Source organism: Ciconia boyciana, chromosome 9 (assembly GCF_034638445.1).
Source record: "Ciconia boyciana chromosome 9, ASM3463844v1, whole genome shotgun sequence".
NCBI lineage: Eukaryota > Metazoa > Chordata > Aves > Ciconiiformes > Ciconiidae > Ciconia > Ciconia boyciana.
In genome coordinates, this window is record NC_132942.1 from 44,336,714 (window position 1) to 44,359,801 (window position 23,088).

Sequence of the window (23,088 nt, forward strand, 5' to 3'; positions counted from 1 at the left end):
TCTTCTTTCCTGCGCTTTTATCTTCGTGATGTGGCAAATGCTTAAGTAGCACTTGATACCTCCTTCTCCTTAAATCCCATTTCTCCCCTTCTCCCGAAAAAGCATCCAAAAGTGTGAAACTTGGATTTAATGGAGGTTGTGAAATAACTTGTGTAGTATGCAGTTTGGAGTCCTTGCACTTTGACTGTTGTGATTACAGCAAGATACAACCGCAGATTTTTCTAGAGGAAGATGTCGGTGCCAGGAGGAGAATAGGTGTCTAAGAACACCTTGGTGTTTGGAAAGAAATTATAAATGTAAGAGGAAATATTTCCAGAATTATTATTCCCTTATTACCTGTGAATTCAGGGCCCAAGTCTGCCTGTGTTACTCAGCTGGAGTAATTTAATAAGTGTAAGTAGTCTCACTGGTTGGTACACTTCAGCAAGGTCATTCAGGGTGCCTGTCTTAATGATCTTGTTTTGCTGAAGTCTAATATCTTGAGTTTTGAAGAAAAAAAAAGTAGCATGTTCTCTATTAGATATGAAAAAAAAAAAGGTTTTTATGAGCACATGCTATATGGAATCTTTATATTAATGGAATCTTTATATTAATAGCATCTTGGCATTTTACACTCCCAAGGCAGTCTCAGAAACGATGCGAGGGCTGCAAATCTGGTTTGTAAGTGCTGTAATTTGTATCAGGACCAAATTTGATGAAGTCCAAATGTTTTTGGTTTTGTGTGGTGTTTTTTTTTTAAATGCTGAATCCATTTTAAGCCTTTATGCATCTCTATAAGAACAGCGAGCCATATAGAGTCAGAATCAGACTGTAGGATGTAAAGTTATTGTGTGACTAAAAATCTGATAATCTAAGTCAAAATAAGTCATGCATTAATGGGCTGGAAGGAGTAACTTTTACTGGCACTTCTTTAAACTCCTTTAATAACATTTTACGAATTGCTTTCAAACTGAGCTCACTGTGATCCTTGCTTCATACTTACCTCTTAGCAGCCTTCAGGATAACATTATCAGGTTGTCACTTTTATTGCTGCATTTGATTTATGTTGTGGCCATCAAAGTTGCCAAAAGAAGATGATTTTATATACGAAAGTATTCTGTAGATTCAGCTTTCTTTGTTTGGCAATTTCCTCTATGCGATCCAATAGCCCTAGTTTCCTAAGAATTAAAAAATCTGTTACCAGACATTTGTACTTCCCACGGAGTAGAAAGAAGAAAGGTTTGAGTTGGTCAGGGAAGAGATTGTCAGCAGCCCGGGGAACATTCCTGCAACACGCTAGTGTTAGACGCTTTGATAATTCCTTTCTGATGTTATGAGAAAACCACATTTTAAATGTCTTTGCTTTAAAAACTTGTGTTTTGATTGTAAAAATAAGTAATTTTAACCTTTTAAAAGCAAGATTTTATGCCGCTCTGGTGAGCTTCAGTTCTAGTTTCCAGTTGTGTGGCCACACACATGCACGGTGCCTGGTTTGGGGTGTGATTTTCCCCTCCTCTTCCCCCTTCATTGATACAAACTTTTCGGTATGCGGGTAGAACGTTAGTCAAGTTGAACTTAATGCATACAAGTATTACTGAACAAAAATATGTGCTTCTAACATTTATTTTAGGTTATATGCTAGTTTTACATTATCCCAGCTGGGTATTAAACTGAGTTACAGAACTGGCAGTATGTTGGGGAAAACCAGATGTGTACTCTAAGAAAACAATAGTTTTGGGTCCAGAGCTTTCATTGAAGTCTGCTTCAAATTCACACTCCATATTCCTCTCCCTTTTCTCACAAAAAAATTGAGAGTTGTTCAAAAATGCATTTTAAAAAATCCAAATAATGATCGGAAAGTTTAACATGTATGCAAATGCTATCTGGATATGGCTTCAGAAAGTAAAGACCTTTGGCTGGCCTGGAGGCTCAGCTGGTAGCAAAATATATTGCCGTATGGGAGACCCTGACTTAAGTTCAACCACAGGCCATTAATGTCTGGAAGCTCCACATAGGTGAAATTTTCAGCTCTACAGCATAGTAGTAGAGGATTTGGAGACTGTGTTCCTGATGGTTCCTGTAATTACATCCCAAAGTAATCGTCTGCCATGGATTTCACTGAAGTGGAAAATTAACGCAAATGGTAAATGAATGGGCGAATAAATGACAGCGTAGGCAGAAAAGCGCACAAAACCTTGGAGAACCACCGAGACGGGTGCTCTTGAAGGGTAAAATTGCCCTGAAAATAGACATATGGTTGAAGTTTAATTCACAGGGGAGAACAGGCAGTCAACTCCTGTCCCAGTTGTTTTCCACCCCCGAAGCAAAGTTTTTAGTGATTTGTAGCAGAACAGGGTATATGTGTTACTGGATGTGTTTAGAATGACTTGATACAGTTTTCTAAGCAGTGCAGGAAGGGAAGTGGATTAACAATCACTTCTTATTCTTCTTCCTTCGGAATTTAAACAGGAGAGTTTTGGTTATCATCTGTAATATTAGTTTCTCTGAAAATGCTTCCCCATGTAAGCAAACTTGCAGAACTTCATGCCATAGGCTAATACATGCAAGCAAAAAATAAATTTTGAAAATCACTACTGGAAAAATGATTTTACTTGTGTTCTCAATGTGGAATGTAACTGGCAATTCACATTTTTAAGAATCTGTATAATTCTTAAATGTCAGGTTACTGGCTCCAACTTGAGAAAAGTAAATAAAGGAGGAAATTAATTCAGTAACCAAGAATTCATTTGCAAAATTGGGGAAATATCATCTGCAGTACCATAACATGTAGTACACGGCTTAGTCAAACTGACACTCTGTTCGGATTCATTTTCATTTTATGACTTTAAATTAGAAAAATCATGTTTGCATCGTCGCAAAGTGAAAGAAGCACCAATTCCCAAGCCCTTCTCCGGGGTATTAGAAACATTTGTCCACTTAGTGCCTTGACTGAAGGGAAAGCGCATGTGAAGCTACATTGCTGCGCGGGCTTCTGATGGAGAAGCTGAGTAGAAACGGTATGGCTTCATGTGGCAAGAAGTATATCGAACTGATGTCTTATCTGTGAACTTTGATGGAAATCAGAGGATGGCGATTTGTGTTAGTTATTAAATTTGTCAAAAAGATGATAGTTTTAAAAATTGCAGTGGATATATGTAAGAACATCCACTTTAATGAAAGAAATAAATCATTTTTCCTAATGGCTTTTGTTTGAGAGCTATTGTCTGAAAATGTTTTTGACATGAAACATAAGATTTTCTGAGGTGGAACATGATATATAGCTTATAATATACATTCCATCTGCTTTTAGTTTTGGTCATCATTGGAACACCCTGAGCAGTTTACAGCAACACTGTCTTTTTCAGGGCAAATAATTTAAATGGAGTAGATAAAGCTTCTATTATTTTGGATTCTTTTTACATGAACTTTACTAGTAGATAAAAGCCAAGATTAGAGATACAGCTGGGTATTTTAATTCTTTTCCTACCGGTATCCTGTAATCTTTTGTACAGGTATTTTGAGAAGTCCAGGTGTTCTTGTTGTATCTCTGTCTTTCTAAAAACCAGCCATTTCATATGTTTATTTCTATCCAAAATTCTGGAGTACATAATCCCCTTACAAATGTATATACCCTACTATAATATGAATTGAATTCCTTGTATTTGTGTGTCTTACAGTTATCTGTCATTCCTGTCTATCTTGAGATTTGGGTGGAAAAACAAAACCGAAGACGACAGATACTTTCAAGTTCTGGCTTCCTTTCCTCTCTATGCAAATCAGAGAGCATCTTCCCTTAGGGCCTGGGTTTGCTACGGGGGAAAACCCTGAGTGTTTGAATCTGCTCTTTAACTTCGGTCCAGTTTACACTTTTTCTTGTCCTTCCTGGGATTTTTTTCTTGAATTATGTCTACAGTGTTATTTTTTGTGCAAGTTTCTGTAAGAAACTTATAATGTAATTCAGGTAATTCTCGGGAGTACTGCTTTCTTATTTAAGTATTCTTTAATTGACAAGTACTGGCTTATAACTTTCTCCAACTTCTGATTTATAGTTCAGGCACAGTTACAGTTAACTCCTCACTGTGGTTGTTCCTACCATTCTTCTTCTGCTTTTCTTTTGAAGCCATTATGTACTTCTGATCCTGATTGATATAAATTGAGCTGCTTACATCATTTCATAATTAAAATGCGGGAGGTAGTATATTCATTTGCTTTTCCTTAGGACTTTTCCTGAACATTCCAATACTAGAACTTTTCTGTTCCTCTGTGGATAAAAGGCTCATGCTGGTGTCACATGTGCTTTTTTTTCCCATCCATATTTCTCCAACTTAATGGGATCCTGCAGTGTACGGTAGGAGCAGTGTTTTGTTACCCTAGCAACAAGAGCCAAACTTTCAGATGTTATTTTGCTAGCATTTGAAAAAAAAAAATCACTGCCAGTTATGATGTAAACATTTGCAGTTCCCCCCGAATGTCTTTTCTTTATGGAATCAAAGTAAAATCACCGTTCTGAGTGGAAACTGATAAATTGTTTGAGACTTTTTAAACAAAATAACAGATGTGTGTGGTTCTGGTAGATCCCCAGTGATCTGGTCTTACTATTTTTAAGTGGCATATTTACTGCTAGCCTCATCGGAGGAGATGTACCCTCTCATTGGCACTAAGAGTCCAAATTCTAGTTCTAAGTTATTTCTGAAAGGATTGAATGCTATTTCTGCTGAAATTGCATGAAGACTTTAGCAGAATTTCATAGTAAATGCTGAAAGTACTTGTGCATTTATCTTGACTTTTTGTTTTAAGCATAACTAATCCCATCAGGAATTTGAGACTGGAGGATGGGACCAGCAGGGTGACATTTAAAGCCATGTTTACGGTTATTAGACTAACAGGGACTTGTCCCATAAAAATATAAAGGAAGACAGTCCCTTAGGACCGAGTTATCCTCTCCCTCTTGGCTAGGTTATGTCACAACAAAAAATTTCCCACCAACCAGATGCTGTGTGAGTCACCATTTATTATTCACTTGAATAACCTTTATCAGTGCTGGTCAGTCGGAGGGAGTCTGGGTCACTCATGTATGACTTGTTTCTTGAGCTTTTGCACTCAGCAGCTACAGCTTAGTAAGATTTCTTTGACACTGTAGTATTTTTCTCTGAACTATCCAGCCATTTCTTAATAGCACTCAGTGGTACATTGAATACAACCCAAAAATAACATTCTGTTGGAAAAAAAACATTTAAGCCAAAGGCTTCTTTAGTATTGCTCAAAATAGTGAATTATGGTAGAGAGATTTAATTGTCCACTCTTGAAAAATCTTTCTTTTGGAAGTAGTTCCATCAATTCTATCGTACTTACTGCTAACAGTAAGCCATTTAATCACAAAATGTTGCAATTGCGTAGATTTGAATAATATTTACTGTTCTTAGATTGAATTAACTCAAAAGGTTTTGCAAGCTGTAACAGAATGTCGAAGGCTGAGCTGAGCTGAAATGCTTAGTGATATATTTCTCTCTTTTTTTCTTTCTTGCCAAAAGGTGATTGGGATATATGAACTAATTTTTGGTGGGTTGATTGCCTGGCAGTTACATCTCCCTATGTGTGCATGTAGCTCCTATGATGTAAAACATTGGTTCACCAGAAAAGAGATAGAGAAAAGAGATTGATTAACCAGAGCCTTTGGAGAAAGTGGGCACAAAATACCAAAACTACCTAACTTAGGGAACTCCGGCAGGTGCAGGTACATCAAACTACCTTTTGTGGAACAACTGACATTAAACTGTAGGTTACGGTTTGGGAAGTGCCACATCTGCAAAGAGCTGTCCCTTAACCACGAAGCTGTTCTGAGAAGTTTCCCTTGGTGGGCAATTTACTAAGAGTATCTTCGTACAAGAGATGAGTCAGATGTACGATACAGATTTCCTTACAAGCCTCATACTTCCAAATAGCCTCTTTAATTTGATACAGTGAATTTAGATGAGGTAACTCTTCTTTCTGTAACCAAGTAATTTTTACTGAAATTACATCTGCAGTTGAACTGCCAATTAATTATAATTGTTTTGCACATGTGCTAGTTTAAAGTGGATTTTCAGTGGAACTCTGTGCTTTGTTTTGGTGCATTTTATATCATTTTATAGGGCCTGAGCCCATCTCTACTTGAAGTCAAAGGAAGGACCCCACTCGGGTTCCACGGGATGTGACCCCAAAGCATCTTGAGACTATACCTCTTTCTTTGCTTTGTTATCCTTTGATGCTGGCAGATACATTACTGTCTGTCTACCTGTGATAATGAGTTAAAATAAAATACTGCTGATGTAAATGTGAACTACTTTATACAGGATTTCATATAATCTCATTGTATTTAGATGACATGATACAAAGCTTGATTTAGGCTTTTATTTCTTAGTAATTAACTTTGCATCCCTTTCAGCCAGCGTAAGAGTTGACAGATAAAGTTTTAATTACACTGATTACCCTTTTGGGTTCAATACCAACCACTTCCCAAAGGAGCTGTTAGTCTGTTGAGGGACCCCCAGCTTGCCATGTAAGAGTACGTGTGGTGACCCAGTGAAAGTGTGAGATACTTTTAACAACTGCACCTTTGTCTTTAGGTCTTCACTTAAATTTAGGCAGGATGCATTTAACCTGGAGAGAGATCGTGAGCCTCGTGGGTTTTTTTTCTGCGTTATGTGTTTTTAAATACTGTATATGGGGGGAAAAAAAAAAGGGTCAGATTGCTTATTCCAGTTGGACTGTGCTTAGGAAAGGGTCTGAGAGTGATGGTGGGAGCAGGTGTTTTGGGTTTGTTTTTTTTTTAAAAAAAAGACTACATGAACTGTATTAATTTGGTCTTTTTCTGCCCTGTATGTTTCTCCAGTTTATTTACCAAATTAGATGTGAACACTTTTCAAAGACCCCAGAATATTTATTTGTAAAAATTTAAAAAAACCCAAACAAACAAAAACCCCCTTGTCCAGGGAATGTTAATAAAGATCATGAACCTCTGCCACGCTTTCCTTTCCAAAACTTCACGCAGTTCTGTGCATCTCATTTTTCTTTGCTCAGGGCCTATTAGGACATTTCACTGATGGCTGCTACTCTCCGTAAAACCATAGTGCTGGAAAGTATTGGTGGCTTTACGGAATAGTTGGTCTTCAGAGGCAGAGGCTGGCTCCTGGCGCTCGCTGAGCCTTGCTCTCCTTGGGGATCACTGCAACGGCGCTCTTAAGAAACAAGGTAGTGTGTTGTGAAAGGGCTTTGGAGGATGCACATGGTTTAAATACACTAAGCCACAATTTGCCATCACTTATCGAGCTCAGTCCAACCGCAGTAGCCAGAAAGATAGACATTTTTGTGAAGTTTGTTTAAGTAACCACAATAGCTGCAGTTTGTGTTCATGCATTTCTCCAGGTTTTGTACAGGCGCGTTAAGGGAATCTCGGAGTAGACATTACTGAGTAGGACTGTGCTGTGGTATATGCTCAGAGTAAAAGCAGATGAGATGGTTTATTATTTGTTATGCAAGGAAATAATGCCGCTGATAAAAATGTACTCTGGAATTATTCTTTTCATTTTTCCACACTCGGTAGAGCTGAAATCAGTTTCGCTTTTCATGCCTTTTAGTTTGGGGAATTTAAAGGAGGTGCTCTCAGTTATATGACTCTGTAGGGGTGTTAGTTAATGAAGTTTTGACAGATTTAAGGTCACATTTTGCATGGTTCAATTCAGCACACTTAGAAATACACAGCAGGGAGAGTTCCTCTCTCTGCGAACTGCAATATATTAGACTTTTATATATGCTGAATTTATTTTTGTATTGGCACATTTTATGTAAGAAATAAATAGCAAATTTAGGTACAAGTTGTTGTTGGAGTAAGGAGAGGACTCTAAGTAAAGCTTTATGAACTAAATCATTAACTTCAGAATGATATCCTAATCTTTAAGAGCAGTGGATCCTTTTTATATTGTTTCCAGTTAACTTAGATCAAACATACTTTTATTTTAAGAAAAACATATTGGGACATTAACGGGAATATATTACCTCAACATTACCAAAGCTCTTGCTGTGTATTTTTCTGCAAACCCCTTATCATACAACACTGCAATATTTGAGGACAGGTGAGTGGAGCAATTTGATTTGGGGTGATGGGAACTGCCAACAGGATACATGATTTGGGGACACCGACTTTGGTAGTCACTTCATTACCACGGGGTCTCTCGGAACCCTTCTTTTTTGCTTTCTCTTTTCTTCTCTGCATAGCCCAGTCCATACCTGGTATCTTGCTCAAGTGGGAAGGGGACATCATAGCCGAATCTTTTCTTTGGCATCTTCTGGGCACAGACATTATGAGGAGTGTGTTTTTAATTCAATAAATATGTCCAGTTTAGAGGAAGTGTTCAGAAGGTAATTAGTAAAGAATTAAAACATGTTAGCATGCTTAATGTGAATCAGCATTATTTTACTAAAAATGGGCTTGTTTTTGCGAGTTTGAATGACAGTATACTTATTTGCTTTGTATTTCTAACGTGCTGTTCTGATAATTTGAAACTGTAGCCCTATAGCAAATGGTTGAAGCCAGTGTTAAATTTATTCAAAAGCATCTAGTTGATATATTGCAAAAATTAATTTTAAGCCTTCCAATTTGTATTTTCTAGTGTTTTCCCACAAATATCTTTGACTAATGCTATTCAGTATTTTAATCAAAGGTATGAAAGAAAACAAATAATTAGTGATATGTAAATGGCAGTGTAATTAAATGCTAAGTAATGAAAGTAACAGGTCAGTTTTACACTCTGACCTAGATGACTAGATATGATTGACTCAACCTGCCTTTTAATAAAGCTAGATGCAAAGTAATGTAGTTTTCTAAGAACAAATATTCCCGAATTTTTTTTTTTTATACTGGTGAATGTTTGGTGGCCTGCCTGATAGGATAAAATACAGTCTTTCACCTCCCGAACCTTTTCCTGCAGGGAATAATGAGAAGACACAGAAGATGGGGCAGTATGCTAGATGCTCCATGCTATTCTGTCAATGGAAGTATTTAAAATAAAGACGGGATGGCCTCTATACTTCAAAAAGCAGCTGTGGTTTTCATGGAAATTGCTTTGTGTAAGGGTCTTTAATTTATGCCGTGTAAGACAAACTAGACAATGATCAGCCCTTTGTAACAGTAAAACAGAAAAACCTGTGAATTTCTGGAAACTCCGTGGTGGCTGGATATGAAACACATTGGAGTGTACATTACGGCCTAGAGGCTTTTTTCTTTTGTGGTGATGCTGGTAATGATGAAATGATCATCAGAACAAGTTCAGCTTGAAAACTAAGAAATTAATATATGTCACTATTTTGGAAGAAATGTGAGTGGTATATATTTTGGCTTTTTCCTTTACTTTAGTGTGATCTTAGTAGTTTGAAGTTGAACATATAGCAGCCACAAAAATGCACCTTAAAAAGAAGAGAGGCCTCATATTTTGGAGGCTTCTGCTTAAAAAAGGGTTGCCAATAAATGATCTAAAGGACGGGTTACATCTTCCATGTGCTTACTCACCCCTCTGTATGCTTCTCATCGCTAGTTACTGAGAGAGAAAAGCTGCAGATAGTCTCTGCAACACTGTGAGCCATCTGTCTTCCTTATCTTTTTGGAAGAGGAACTTCCAGTCTTTTATTGCTGTTAATATTTTGAAAAGTTTAGAAGATAAAACTTAGTCTTTAAAACTGTCTTGTAATTCTATCAAAATACTTGTTGTTTAATTTTAAGTACAGCGTAGAAAGTATGCAGCAATATGCAGTGATCCTTGGTCCACGTTGTCAGCTGTGTATTTGTTCTGAAGAATTACAGGTTGAACGTGAATTTATTTCTTCGGAAAGATAACACATCATCAGGCTATATGCATCCTTACTTGATATACATATGGGATAGATAAATATAGCACAAGGGTTACAGTGGTTGTCAATGAATACTGCTTGATCGTAGCCTGAAGAGGACTGCTTCTTCGAGAACAGTTAGGTCAGTCTGTCCTTTGCTGCCCCTCCTTTTTGTCACGTTAATACTTCAATTTTATTGGAACTGGACTGTAAAAACACCAAAATAACTTTGTTCCAGCCCCCATCAGATACAAGCTTTTCAATACGCTTGACCTTGACCGGTTAAATTGAACCGATGGCTTAAAGAGGAAGGAGTGAAAAGTAGATCATGTTACTGATTTTCCTTTATACTTAAGTATCCTCCATACTGAACTTGTTTCCTAGTGTTGGGTCTTGCTCTGCTTCAACAAGTGAAATTAAAAACTACAAAAGACAATCTTATGGAAGAAAACCTTGTTTTTTTTTCATACAGCTCCATTCTTTTGGCATTCTGCATTGCCTGTTCCACATTCCTTAGTAAATGCCAAGGTGATGGAAATCTTGATTAGTCTAAGCCTCGGATGTTTTCAAGGAACTCATTAATTTCTGATAGTAAAAAGTTTTGAGTTCTGCACCTAAATATAGAGTCTAGTTGCCCCAGGTAAGCTCATCTATAAGCCTGTAAATCCACTAAGTAAATGTTTTGTTGGCACTAAACACAGTGGATGTTTTTACTCTTAAGGCTCCGTGAAGAAAACTTTAAGGCTGAAAAGAATCAGCTAGAGGGAGTTATCTTATTTAAGTGAACATGTTTATCAGCAGAGCTTCTTACCATTTGAAGGAGCTGTGTTTGCTATTTGAATGTATTCATGTAGTGTTGCCATCAATGATGAATGACACTGTAGGAGGATGATAGGCAGGTATTTTCTTAATTTTTTGTTTTCTAGGGATCCTCTAAACCCGTAACCATCCTTACACTTTTGGGCCCAAACTGTCCTTTTTACCAATGTTCTAGCTAGAGCATGTCACTGAGATCTTTCCTTTTTCCTATGCGCAACTCATTTCTTTTGTGCAACATTTGCTGAAATGGTTACTTGCTGGCTATAAGCGTTACAGGATTTTCAGATGTGAACTTTCTCTAAACAACCACTCTTTCAGTCATTCAAAACCTCATTTTTTTAAAAAATGTCATCTTCTATTGCATTCCTGCAGTAGAAATGGGAAGAAACGATGGAAAAAGGACACCAAAATCCCAATGTGTCTTGGTTTTGAGCTTTTTATAGGTAGGCAAACATATGTGCTTGCCTAGATTAATAAAAACGCTCACAACAACAGTAGCAAGAATGTGTTTTAGAAGGCTCAGTCTGGCAAGGACCAGACTGAGGAATGGGCTTTTTTTGGTAAACAAACTTCAGCTATCCCAAAACAGTTACCTATTTTTGAAGGTTGGGGTCTAGAGAAGAGTTTTAAGTTATGGGTTTCTAGAAGAATTATTCTCAGTGATAAGTAAAATCAGCAGAGGATGTGATATGAATTGAACCGTGGTTGGAAACTATGCTTGAATAATTTTGGAAGAAACTGAAGGAAAACCTATTACATTTTAATCTTTTTTAAAAAATTTTATTTCCTGCCCTGGCAGTTGAATGTTAAATGGGAACTATTAGTTATGGGCTAAAATGGTCTTTAAATGGAAAGGAAGGGAGCACAGAAAGTAGCTGGTTTTCATTATTACTACTGATTTTATTATTACATTTTATATGGCAAGCATCTCACTGAAAAAGGCACGAAAAACAGAAATCCAGGACCTTCAGGCTCTATAGCTTACATGTCCCAAATCACCGAGACTTTGAAGAGAGAATGATAGAGGAAAAAAGGTGGAGAGGGGAGGGAAAAAAACAAAGAAAAAGGCAAAGATTCAGGTCAGTGGGATAGCTTCTGCTACAGTTCTGATTGGGAAGCCGGGATTTGTGTTAATGTTGCTGTAGGGAGGGACAGATAACGTATGTATGGGCAAAATAAGATAACATATGTATGGGCACAATATGCTTTGAGTGCGCAGGGGGGAGCTCTCTGTCCCTTAGCTCATTTTATCAAATCTGTCAGCTCTTGTATCTCTCATTGAAAGCTTACAGAGCTTTAAGGAAAATAAATGTTTGGTCAAGGAGACCGTGGTTCTGTGTTCACTAGCAATGCCAAGAGCTCGCACTTCATTTTAAACATCTGAACAAAATACTATTCCTTCTAGTATTTCTAGGACCGTTTAAAATCAAAACTAATAGAAATACATTTGTATTTCTGTCTGAAGGTGTTAGGGAACATTTTCTTCTTCTGAAAGGTGATGGGAATAATGAGGGAAGGGGCTCTTTCATGCTTGCTTTTTAATTTAGGCAAGTTGTCTTCACCAGCCTCACCATGCAATGTGGTAATCTTTGAGGCAACGAGGTTTGGGACATGAAGGGTTGCAAAGATCAGGCCAGGTCACAAAATGGGCTTGAGAGCATTGGTAGCTTCAAAGCATTCTCAGATCCATACATCTCAAAGATATTCTCAAATATCTTCTAGACATTTCCTAAAGTATTCTGATTTTTCTTGATAAACATTTTTCACTAGGTTTTCTATTTGGGGAAAAGCATGTATCGGTGGTTCTAACTGCAAGCTGAAAGAACAGAAGAATTTGGCGAGCTGCTCTGTTCCAGCTGTGCAATTGCTTATGCTTGCAGTGGAAATAATTGTGAGATATAAAGAGTGGGCTCCGGCTCCACAAGAGCTAAAGATCTCGTTGCTGTCAAGACAACTGTTTACCGCTGACAGCAAGCAATAATGGATGACCAAATGTACTTTTTCTTAGTACTCCACTTGGTTATTTTACAAAAACATTTTTTGCTCTGCTTGTTAATTTTAAAAGCAGTCTTTTTTAGGATCATTTTCAGCATTGGCTTGAACTCTCACTAGCCTGAGTTAGCTTGAGTGATGCTCCATGTCAGATACTTTTGTGCCTAAGTGAAAGGGAAGGGTGACTTCAAGCTGCTTGTTCTGTGTGTGTGTTTAGAGCATGAATTAATCAATTTTGTTAGAAGTGAAGTTTCTTATGTTTCAGTTTAACCATATTCTGTTCCCTGTTTTGGACCAGGAAGGCAGGATGTTAGAGAAGCCCAGTGGAATTGGGAAGAGAAGTTCATTTTCAGGGCAAATTGTTTATTTTTTTGGTACAGTTCCTTTATTTTAAGGTCAAGGGCAGGTAAGAATTACAAAGTTGAAGTATTGGTCTGGAAGTCAAGTGAGCAGCCAAAGACAATCCGTATAGATACACTACATTTGCGAAAGGCTCTGGTACCCAGCTCCTCCACGAATGCCATGTAGTGTGAAATCACAAATGCAAGCAGAATCCAAGGACCATAACCAAACTTGCTGCTCTATTTGCTTGAGTTGGGCTTTTTCTAAAGAAAATATTTATCAATACTGCTGTTTGTGAGAAGTAGAAGGGGTGACATCAGTCATAGTTCTTCAGCATAACAAACTTTTAGCATATTTTTAAGCTAAGACAGAAATAAAATACATTTATCATAATCTCCAGTAATGCCTAGAGAAAATGTAATTTATTGCTGGTTTTAATGTCAGTTCAGTTGGATTTTCCTATCTGGATACGCCTGAGATTTATTATAAATTGTGTTATCTTATGAGTGCGGTGTGATTAGTTAAGTGATATCTTTAGTAAGCTGCAGGTCAGCATCATGTCACATTTGACAGAGGTGTTCTGGCATACGAAGTGGGATCGAATATTCCGGGCGGAGCCTGAGATTGGGTTGATCCTCTCTTTGGCTCAGTGGATTAAGCACAAGGTACTAGGCCATTGAGACTACAGAAACAGCTTTATTTCCAAATGCCTTTCAAAAAAAAAAAAAAAAAAAAAGGCGTGAAGATGGCAATGTTCCCCTTCTACTCTCATCCATTTGTATCTTAATTTCAGAAGCTGTACAGTAATTCAAATAGAAACGGCAAAATAATAATTTTGTTCAGCCTGCTGTATATAAACTCTGCAGATATTAAGAAGAGCTTGTTGCTCATTCCTTCATTTGAAGTTCAGTCAGATGGTTTAATTTAAGACTGGGATCTTGTCCCTGTTTTTGCTTTTATTCTCATTTGTTCAGCAACTGATTATAGAGCCAGTTATGCCACAATAACAAGCTAGGCAGTATTTAATGAAATCTAAGACAGCTATTAATGTTAGCATGTATTAAGTGGAAAACATTAGGAAGTCTTTTTCAGCATTAGATTGTTGTTCTTTTAGTTTTCAAAGTCCAGACAGGTTTTTGTTTTTGTTGTTGGGTTTGGTTTTTTTTTTTAAGTGATTTTAAACATGTATTAAGTAGACTGTGCATGATGGACAAATGGGTAAAGAGAAGCTTACAGAAGCAAAATGGTTCTTCGTTTTGAAAAATGGCCTCTTCCTGGCTTCCAAGTGTCCTACCATGTTTTCTAGCTATAGGGAAAAAATACAAAGGTGGCAATTGGTAGGGAATAAACGTATCAGTGCGACATTCAATTTAGAGCCAATCACCTGGTTTGCAAACCCCAAATAGTCTGGCATAACGCTAGTGAAAATGAACTTGCCTTGCTTGGCCGCTCACCTCCCATGATTGAATACTGAAGCCTGTAGTCCTTGGGGTCTGCACAAACAGGGCGTGACAAAGAAGGAAAACCTATACTAATTGCGATTTTTATAATGTTTGATATCTTCTCTCTCCAATTCAGCAATCTGTTTTTTTCAACCTATACAACTGGAAAGCAAGCACAGTGTATGTAGCTATCACTGCTATAGTCTTGAATTGGGATGGGAGCACATTTAACCTTAACTGAGTTGGTTTTAATCTGGGTAGTTGGAGGGAATGGAGCAGCAGCAATCAGTCTATGACCTTGTCAATGGAAATTCGTAAATACCCGGGTTTGTCAGCCCCTGCTAATGTTAGCACGTTGTCCATTTTACCTCTGTGAAAACTAGCTCAGCTTCATCATTGCATCCTATAAAAATGCTTCCCATTTCTTTGTGAATGAAAGCTTATTTACAAATAGTTTATGCAGCAGGAAGACAATAGGAAGAGCACATAAGCATTTGCATGAAACCAATGGGGAAGTGTAATTTGACAGCAAAAAGTATTTTATGCAAGTATTACTGGGGTTTTTTTCGTAGGCAGGATGGTAAAGGTAGATTATCACTAGGAATCTAATAGGTTTGGTATAAGATAACATATAACAGAGTTATTTCGTCTTCTCCAGAGTGTGTGCTATACAAGGGAGTTCTTTTGAAGAGTGCTGGAAGGTGTGCAGTTGAGAACATACCGTAAACCAGGGAAGCTGGTACTGTTATAAGCTTTAGGCTTCTTTGTTGTAAAACAGTTTGTATGTGAGAATGATGGGCTTGTTCAGTTGCTCACAGTCGTTCTGAAGTTTGTAGTTCAGAAATAAATGAGAGAAAATCCATTTAAGACTTGCAGGTAATCAGTAGGGCAGACTGATGTAGTTCCGCAGTATGTATCATATAGTTCCAAAACAAATACCGTAGGATGAGAGAATTTTGCTTACTCCTGTAAAAACAAAATGTAGCATCCTTTTGCAGTTGATGCCGACTGTATCTCAGAACACCCAAGATCCCTATAAAATCCTGACAACACCCCTAAAGGTCATTTACGGAGGTCACCTCTTTTTGCCTCCCACACTCCCTAGAGAAATTCTGGTCTACCCACTCCTTCATGGCCACCCACCCGCAGATCAGCTGAGAAATCATACTTTGTTAAGAAAAACCTTTGTTAAGAATGTTATTTTTGTTCTTTGTTCTCTTTCCTGCGCTTGAAAGATGTCTTTTGTTCGCTGTGGTTCAAATACCATAGTTCAAAAATACATCATTCGTGGCATATAGAAATTAAAACTGCATATGTATATTTTAGCTGAATTAAAAAAATGAGATTGGGGACGTGGCATTGTTTACATACATGTATTTTACTCTGATTTGTGTTTTAAGAAGTAAATTAAAATTAGTCTAATCACAAGAACATTTTTAAGCAAGCACTTTCAGATGGATCAACCGTTCTTTGGTTTTTGAAGCCTGTAGGGGACTTAGTCTTCACCAGTCAAATGCAGATGTGTTTAGAGTAAGGATTAATTAGCAGCAATTCTTAAATCTGTACCTCCGTATATGATGGGAATATAACCATTACTGTAGTAAATTGTCGGAAGTTGAATGCCTTTGGCTGTCAGGAGGAGTATCTTGGATCTGTGTCTGTTTATGTAACAGTAAAAGCATTACTCAGTGATACTGTTGTGTGCTGTTGATGTTATCACACTTAGTGTAACCTGCTCAGTCTATCTCGCTTAGTCTTTGCAATAATCATTAACAGAATTACGAATCTCATAAGGCAAAATGCGGTGAGCATCTAGTATGGGAGTCTTTCCATATGCGTACCATATCCTCTCAGAAATCCACATGATTGAAAGCAACTGTTACTGATAGACAAGTTTTCTTGTGTTTCTTTTTAATGGTCTTTGGTTTTGCATCTGTGTTAAGTTAGATGGTTCATAATGCATTTCTGATTGTGGTTGTTTACAAGCTGCTTTCTCCATTGCTTTCCCTCCAGGTGTTGCAGGGTGCTCAGCTGATAGCTGTTGCTTCTGCTGAGCCTGCATCAGGAGGTGTTGATGGATCCCCGCTCCAAGGGAGTGATATCCAAGTCCAATATGTGCAGCTGACACCAGTGACAGACCACTCTGCGACTAATCAAGTATGTATATATATTTTTTTGCTATTTGAATGTACATAACTTGATCGAAACATCTGTCAGATGAGCTACATATCTGTCCAGAAATGCTGCTGTCCCAATGAGTTTATGATCCTGTTTCCAAACCATAACAACAAAAAAAAATCATCTATAATAAGAAACATAATTTTGGTAAAGGTATACATGGTCTTTGACTATTCCTGCTTCTATGTTCTTGCTCAGTGCCTCTAAAGAATAGTTATTTTGGTCATCATTGTTTTCCTGCATCCTTGAAGGCTGACAGACATGTTAAAGGATAGGGCAAAAAACTTGCTTGGAATCTATCCAAAAAGTATTCTTCAGACTGAGGTTTCTCTTAAAAATGTTATTCCCTTTCTGACAGCAGTTTTCCAGTTATTTTGATCAACAGCCTGGATTTCCCGCAGAAGTCGCAATGTTAGCAATTGTAAGTGAACACTTGATCCTCTCAGTTACGGTGGAGGAATTATCGTGTTTTTTGGGGTTTTTTTGTTTTGTTTTTTTTTAAATCAGTTTGAACAGTCATGTATCTGAGTCTAGAAAAAGTTTCTCATCAGCTTGCAGCTGTGACTGGTGACAACAGAAGAATGCTGACTTAAAACAGTTGTCAGAAATTTTTCTGAAGATGATTACACATTCTTCTGTGAACCTCACTTAGTGGACTTTGCTTCTAGGGAATGCCAAGTGGTTGTGAAAAATAAGCTGTTGCTTGCTAGCCAAAATATAATGGTATCCTTAGCAGCCAATATTAGAGTGGATTTTTGTCCGATACGTACCCAGTTTTGTAGAGAATTCTCATCCGGCTACAAACATTTGGATATTGAGTCTCTTGGGGCGGGGGGAGTTGCATAAGAAATCAAGGGGATCATGTCCAGACTTTGCGTGCACAAAACTCAAGCTCTTAGTTCCTCTTCCATGGGCAAGGCAATCTGCAGATCAATTCGCTCTGTGAAGGCAGAGCACATTAGTTATCCCAGTGGGAAAGAGGGCCTCAAACAAAAGATGGAGCTGTGTTGCATATTGCCGAAGTGCCGTCTGCGCTCGCTGGTGCAGGTAGAAAGGCCGGAGCTCTAAACTCTTTTAGTTGCCCCAGTCCACGCTGGCTCCCCACCTGGACACTACAAAGTGCTTTTCAGAAAAATGATGCTCCCTGCCAAAAAGGATCAGACTGCCTGGCGTGTGAGTGTGCTGTGCTGTAAAATCACATTCTAGTTTTCTGTACACTGATCTTCCCGTGTAGATGAGCCCTCAATCGTCGTTTTCCCCTCTTTTCTAGATTTGTCTCTGCACTAACCTTCTCAATATTTTATTCTTAGTCACTTGTAATAGTATGCTGGACAATAAGAGTGTTACTACAGGCAACAGTCGTGCCTTATTTCTTATAAATCCTCAAGTACTGCTGGTCCCATGCAATTAATAAAGCATATAGGCATCAGGTAGCGCGAGGTGTTTCTCGTGCTGCTGTCCTCACTCCAGGCCTGGGAAATTCTCAAATTTACCTCCCACGGACTTTCTCCTGGGTCTGTTCCTCGTGCCTGTCCTCCCCTTCTCAGCTACCACCTCTGATGGGCAGGAGGTTACGGAGTTCAGTTATAAACATCGGCATCCGTCTCCCACATGACTGGCAGCCACCAGAGGAGTTACTTTTCTCTTCAAGGGACACTTTGCGCTGTGTTAGGTTTTAATATTGTGGTTAACCACAGAGATTTGTACAAAGCTGAAGAGAAGCAGAAAAGGAATGTGAAATAAGAAGTGTATGAAAGGAAAAACAGGCAAGACTAAAAATAAGTTTGCCATAAATATTTCCTCAGTTTACACAAACTAAAAACTAAGAGTCTGTTAATGAATTGGAGAACCCAACTTGGTATTGACGTTACTCTTGAGTTATATGGATAGCCCAGTAGCTTTTTTTGGCTAAAATTGTGGAATAGCCCTACTCATCTTAGATCTCTTATCTGAAGGGAAATGTCTTATCTGAAGGGAAAACCCTGTCAGTGAGGCTGTAGCGATGCTTTTATCTGTTTTCATATAGTTCTTTGCCAAGGTACTGAGATGTTCTCAATGATTTTTCAATCTATTTATCAATCAAAGCTTATAAAAGTGGAGTTTATTATCCACCTGGGTTGGATGCTATGCCCTGCACAAATTCCTGGTTTGAAACACCACAACTGTGAATTTATTTAATGTCTGAAAACAAGACACCAGTTGCCTGACCTTTTTTCCTAAAAGCCATGCATTTGGAAGCAATCGCATATGCAAAGCTGAAGGTAGGGGTGAGGCTACTTGAAATGAATCCCTTCTCTGACTTCAGCTGAGGCAGACAGCAATACGCACTTCAACTTAGTGTTTTCAATGTATTCATGCACGATTTTGTATTTGCAAATTCCTGTAGACAGAAGTATTAATAGCTAAGATTCTGATAGTTTCTTAGTAACCCTAAACCACATATGTGAACACAAACTATTAATACATGAACAGTGTTTTGCTGGCATAAAATTGCAAATGCATGTACAGAGGGAGGCATGGTTTGAAATCAGATGCATTTTGGGGATTTAGGTTTAGTTGGCTTGTTTTCATGTCTCGATAGCATTCTTCTAGCAGCTTGCAAAATTTAGAAATATAGAATGTGATGATGACAAAGAATATTTGTATTAATTCTGTGCTCAAATTCATATGCTGGTGGTAAATTTTGTTCGATTTGGAAAAAAAACATAATTCCAACTCTAAAGCGTGCTTCTAACCCCTTTGGGCAGTCTTCTACTTCTGGTCCGAATGTTGGATAAATATTCAGTATTGCTGTTGTTGCTATTATTTGGTAATTATATTACTTCAGTACAGTTTTCCTCTAATGGGAAAGAAAACTTTGGTCACTTGAAAACTTACCTGCTATCAAATTTAGCAACCTGATAGAATTATTCACCACTTTGGCATTAATTTATTGAACATTTAAGTAAACACCAAATTACTTATAAAATTGAACAGGAAAAAATCTTGTAGCTGTGTGCAATTACTGGCAACAAGGCAGAGAGATGAAGAGAAATAGTCTGGCAACAAAAACCTGAATTTAGGAGCAATGCTTTATAATTTTGAACCTCCAGTATTTTCATTTGAGTAAATAAGTGGCGACTGTATAGTAAAACCTAAAGGATGGGAAATCTAGTTGAATTTCCACCCTTGTGCCTTTGTGGGTCATCTTGCAGATACCAGGCTGAGAGCATAAGGCAGGGCTTCAAGTAAGACTTTTTCATAACAGAAGTACTGCCACAGAAATAATTCTGTATCCAGGGCATTACATAAAGCAGCTATTAGATGAATTTATGGAGGGAAAATCCATCAAGGGCAGATCTCTGGAATCTGTGGGAGTGTGCAGGAAAATATCATTAAATTCTTGCCCTTTTCTTGTAGTTTATCTGTGCTTGTGATATTGGCTGCTATCAGGGGAAGGCTTATTGGGTGTGATAGACTTTATCCAAGCCAATACAGCTGTTGTTAAATGCTATTCATCTTACAGCTCTAAAGATGGAGTTTGTTTCATAATCTAGTTTTCCTTACTCCAACTAACTTGGCTAAAAAGACAGTTTGCTATGGGATTATCCTTGCACAGCACGGTCAGACTACTGGTAGGCCGTAATTTGATTTTTAAGGAGACTTCCTTTGGAAGCTTAAGTCAGTTGTGTTTCCTTTAAACTCTTTCACGGAGGACAGTTTTTGTTGGAAAGTGAGTAGAATCAGGCCTGTAGGAAGAATTTTATGAGAAAAAGGTTCACTATAGTAGTACTATTCTCATTTTACACAAAATAGAGAAGGACCGCAGTGGGTAAAGTCAGCAGTTTTAGACCGTATCCTGCACCAGCTGGGGAAATTCCAAGCACAGGGCAAACAGGTAATTTTACTCCCCTTACCTGCAATGGTTCTGTCACTCCGGGACTTACTACTGTCTTTTCTGTGATCACCCTTGGTGGCCTTTCCTTCCATAACACTGTTCAGCTCTGCCTTGGACCCCCGAGCTCTCAGTACGTACATCGTGCTTCCACACACGAAGCCTTCCACAGCTTCGGCACGTGTTGCGCCAGACACGGGTTTTATTTTGTTTCTTTTTAGAGCTGGTTCTTTTTTGGGGAGAGAGAGGGAATAATTGTTTTCTATTTGCTCTCTTTGTGCCACTCGTGATTTTATAGATCCTTATCATGATTTCATTATTTTAGCCTTCTCTTTCCAGCTGGAAGGGCATTAGTCTACTTAGTCTTCATGTGGACTCTCTATGTTATTTTTGGTGCCTTTGTAAGTGTATTCCCATTTCAACTCTGTCATAGAGCCGATATCCATGCAGATTTTGCACTGGTATATACGAGAAGTTTCGATTAATATAACTTGTTCGTGTTCCCTTGGCTACACCAAAGGAAAGCACTTTTGTCTTGATTTACTGATTTCATGTTTCCTTTTGCAGGGCACTGATACCCTTCAATCAGCAATCCAGCCAGAGATGCAGATAGAACACGGAGCGATCCAAATTCAATAAGAGAATTACGAAAACTGTGTCAAACCGAGGTGTCAGCGAACCACAGTCGGAAGTTAAGTGCTGTAGTCTTCATGCAACAACAGGAGAATGGAAATGCCTATGAGACTAATGGTCACACCTCAAACATCTCCTGCAAACAGCAGAGTTCTGGTGATCTGCTTGCACTCACCTGGAATAAATCAGACCCATTTATTTAAATCGGAGCTACATCACTACATCAGTTGAGAATCTGGCCTTCAGAAAAAATACATGGCCTGCCCTTAGGTACACTTAAAGAGAAAAAATTCTTTCAGAAAGAGGGAAAGAAATCTAATGAATCAAAACCATGAGGCTAAATTAATGTTTCATCCTGTTCATTTCTTCTGTGAAATACGCCATTTGAATGTCTGCAGATATCTTAGGAAGTGTATTGCTGCTTTGCAATACTTGCTTTACCACATATAGAAGATCAAGAGCTCAAATATTTTTCACTGTTTAAACAGCTTTTTTTATTTGCTATGGTGTTTATAACAAAAATGGAAAATATTTAAAAAAAGGAAAATCCCATAACTGCAAGTATTAGCCTTTTGCTGGTGTTTTCTGTTCAGTGTAATGAAAACTGTATTTGCAGAAGACTAACAATTTTGTTTGTACTGTTGCTTAACTACTTTTCTAGGGGAAAATGCTTTTAAATGCTGTAATTATGCATTTCTAATGAAAAATAAATGTGTATTTATGAATAGTGCAGCTCTAAGTTGCTCTCTGCTTTAGGAATGAATACGGTTTGACTGGACTCTGCTGTAAGAGTGTAGTTCTGCAGTATTTGAAGACAGACACTATCTGGCAAGCTCTGCTGTCAAACTGAGAAGTAAGATTAAGTCTATAAGGAAGATATCAATCTTAGATCATGCTATTATCTAAATTTCCAGTGCAAGAAAAATGTGATAGTTAAGCTTTTGAGTCTGCAAATCCTATTTTATACAATGAATTTATGAAATCATTTTTTAAAAATGTGAGCGATTCTTCTGAGCTCGCTCCCTTTTAGTTCCTCCTGCCTCCTTTGTCCAGCCATTTGTGGCAATACCTCAGTTTGAGATTCATCCATAAAAAGCTGGGCTGCAAAAGTCTGATACCTGCCTTGTTATCCAACCTGCAACAGCAAGGTGAAATCCCCTCTCCGCTGAAACTTATGGGAAATCTGGGGACACCCATTTCAAGAAAGCTGCATTTTCATATTTGCTAAGCTTGAGTGGAAAGGACACACGTTTGCTATAACCTGATTATCTTAATGGTGCACGTTTTAGAAAAATACAGAGTTTACTGGGGGAGGTGTTGCTTTGTTTTTCAGCTGACTTGCTATATGGTTATTGTCAATATATGGCTCATAATGCATTTAATGTATTAATGAATGGGGCATAGCCACAAATTCTACATGGTTGAATTCAGGATAACGGTTTTCTTTTTTATGAAAGGAAGGGTTAAGCACACCCAATTTCTGGGAATGTTGTCCCTGGTAAGTATTACACTTTATGTACATTCCTACTTCTCTTTAGGCTATTTCTTGACGCACAAGTACAATGCAAACTGAACCACAGCTTATTGAATACAATGTTTGCAACAGGCCAAGAATTTGGCTACTCTTCAGTTTCTTTTTTTAATAGTGTTTCTCAGACTGGGTGATGTTTGAAGAGCTTGGCATCCAAATAGAAGCCTAAAAATAAAGCAAGGCCTGTACATTTTAGCATGGCTGTTTAATAATAATTTATCACTTGGAAATGACAGTGAGAAAGCTGGGATGGCAAAGCTGTTGCATGCTACTGCGTGCCACTCTCTTGCTATATTCATATTGGCCACAGCAGCTTTCTTGTTTTCTTCGGAAAGTTTTACTCTTACCCAGCTTTCCTTCTGCATCCTGGGTGTCTTCTGCTCTCAGAGGCAACACGCATGCATTTAAACTGTAGGGTATCTGTCTTTGTTTTCTGG

The 23,088-nt window shown here is 38.0% G+C and overlaps 1 protein-coding gene across 4 annotated transcripts in view; it reads left to right on the forward strand.

Annotated features, from left to right (window-relative positions):
• BANP (BTG3 associated nuclear protein) overlaps positions 1 to 22,690 on the forward strand; it is a 154,622-nt gene extending 131,932 nt beyond the window's left edge. For 2 of the 4 annotated variants that reach the window (XM_072873314.1, XM_072873316.1), the window contains 2 exons: positions 16,449 to 16,592; positions 21,055 to 22,689. In XM_072873314.1, coding sequence (XP_072729415.1) covers positions 16,449 to 16,592; positions 21,055 to 21,126 — 216 coding nt within the window. In that variant the 3' untranslated portion in view covers positions 21,127 to 22,689. Of the gene's footprint in view, positions 1 to 16,448; positions 16,593 to 21,054 lie in introns of all 4 variants that reach the window. The other 2 variants (XM_072873313.1, XM_072873315.1) reach the window with 2 other exon arrangements.
• Positions 22,691 to 23,088: the final 398 nt, after the last annotated feature.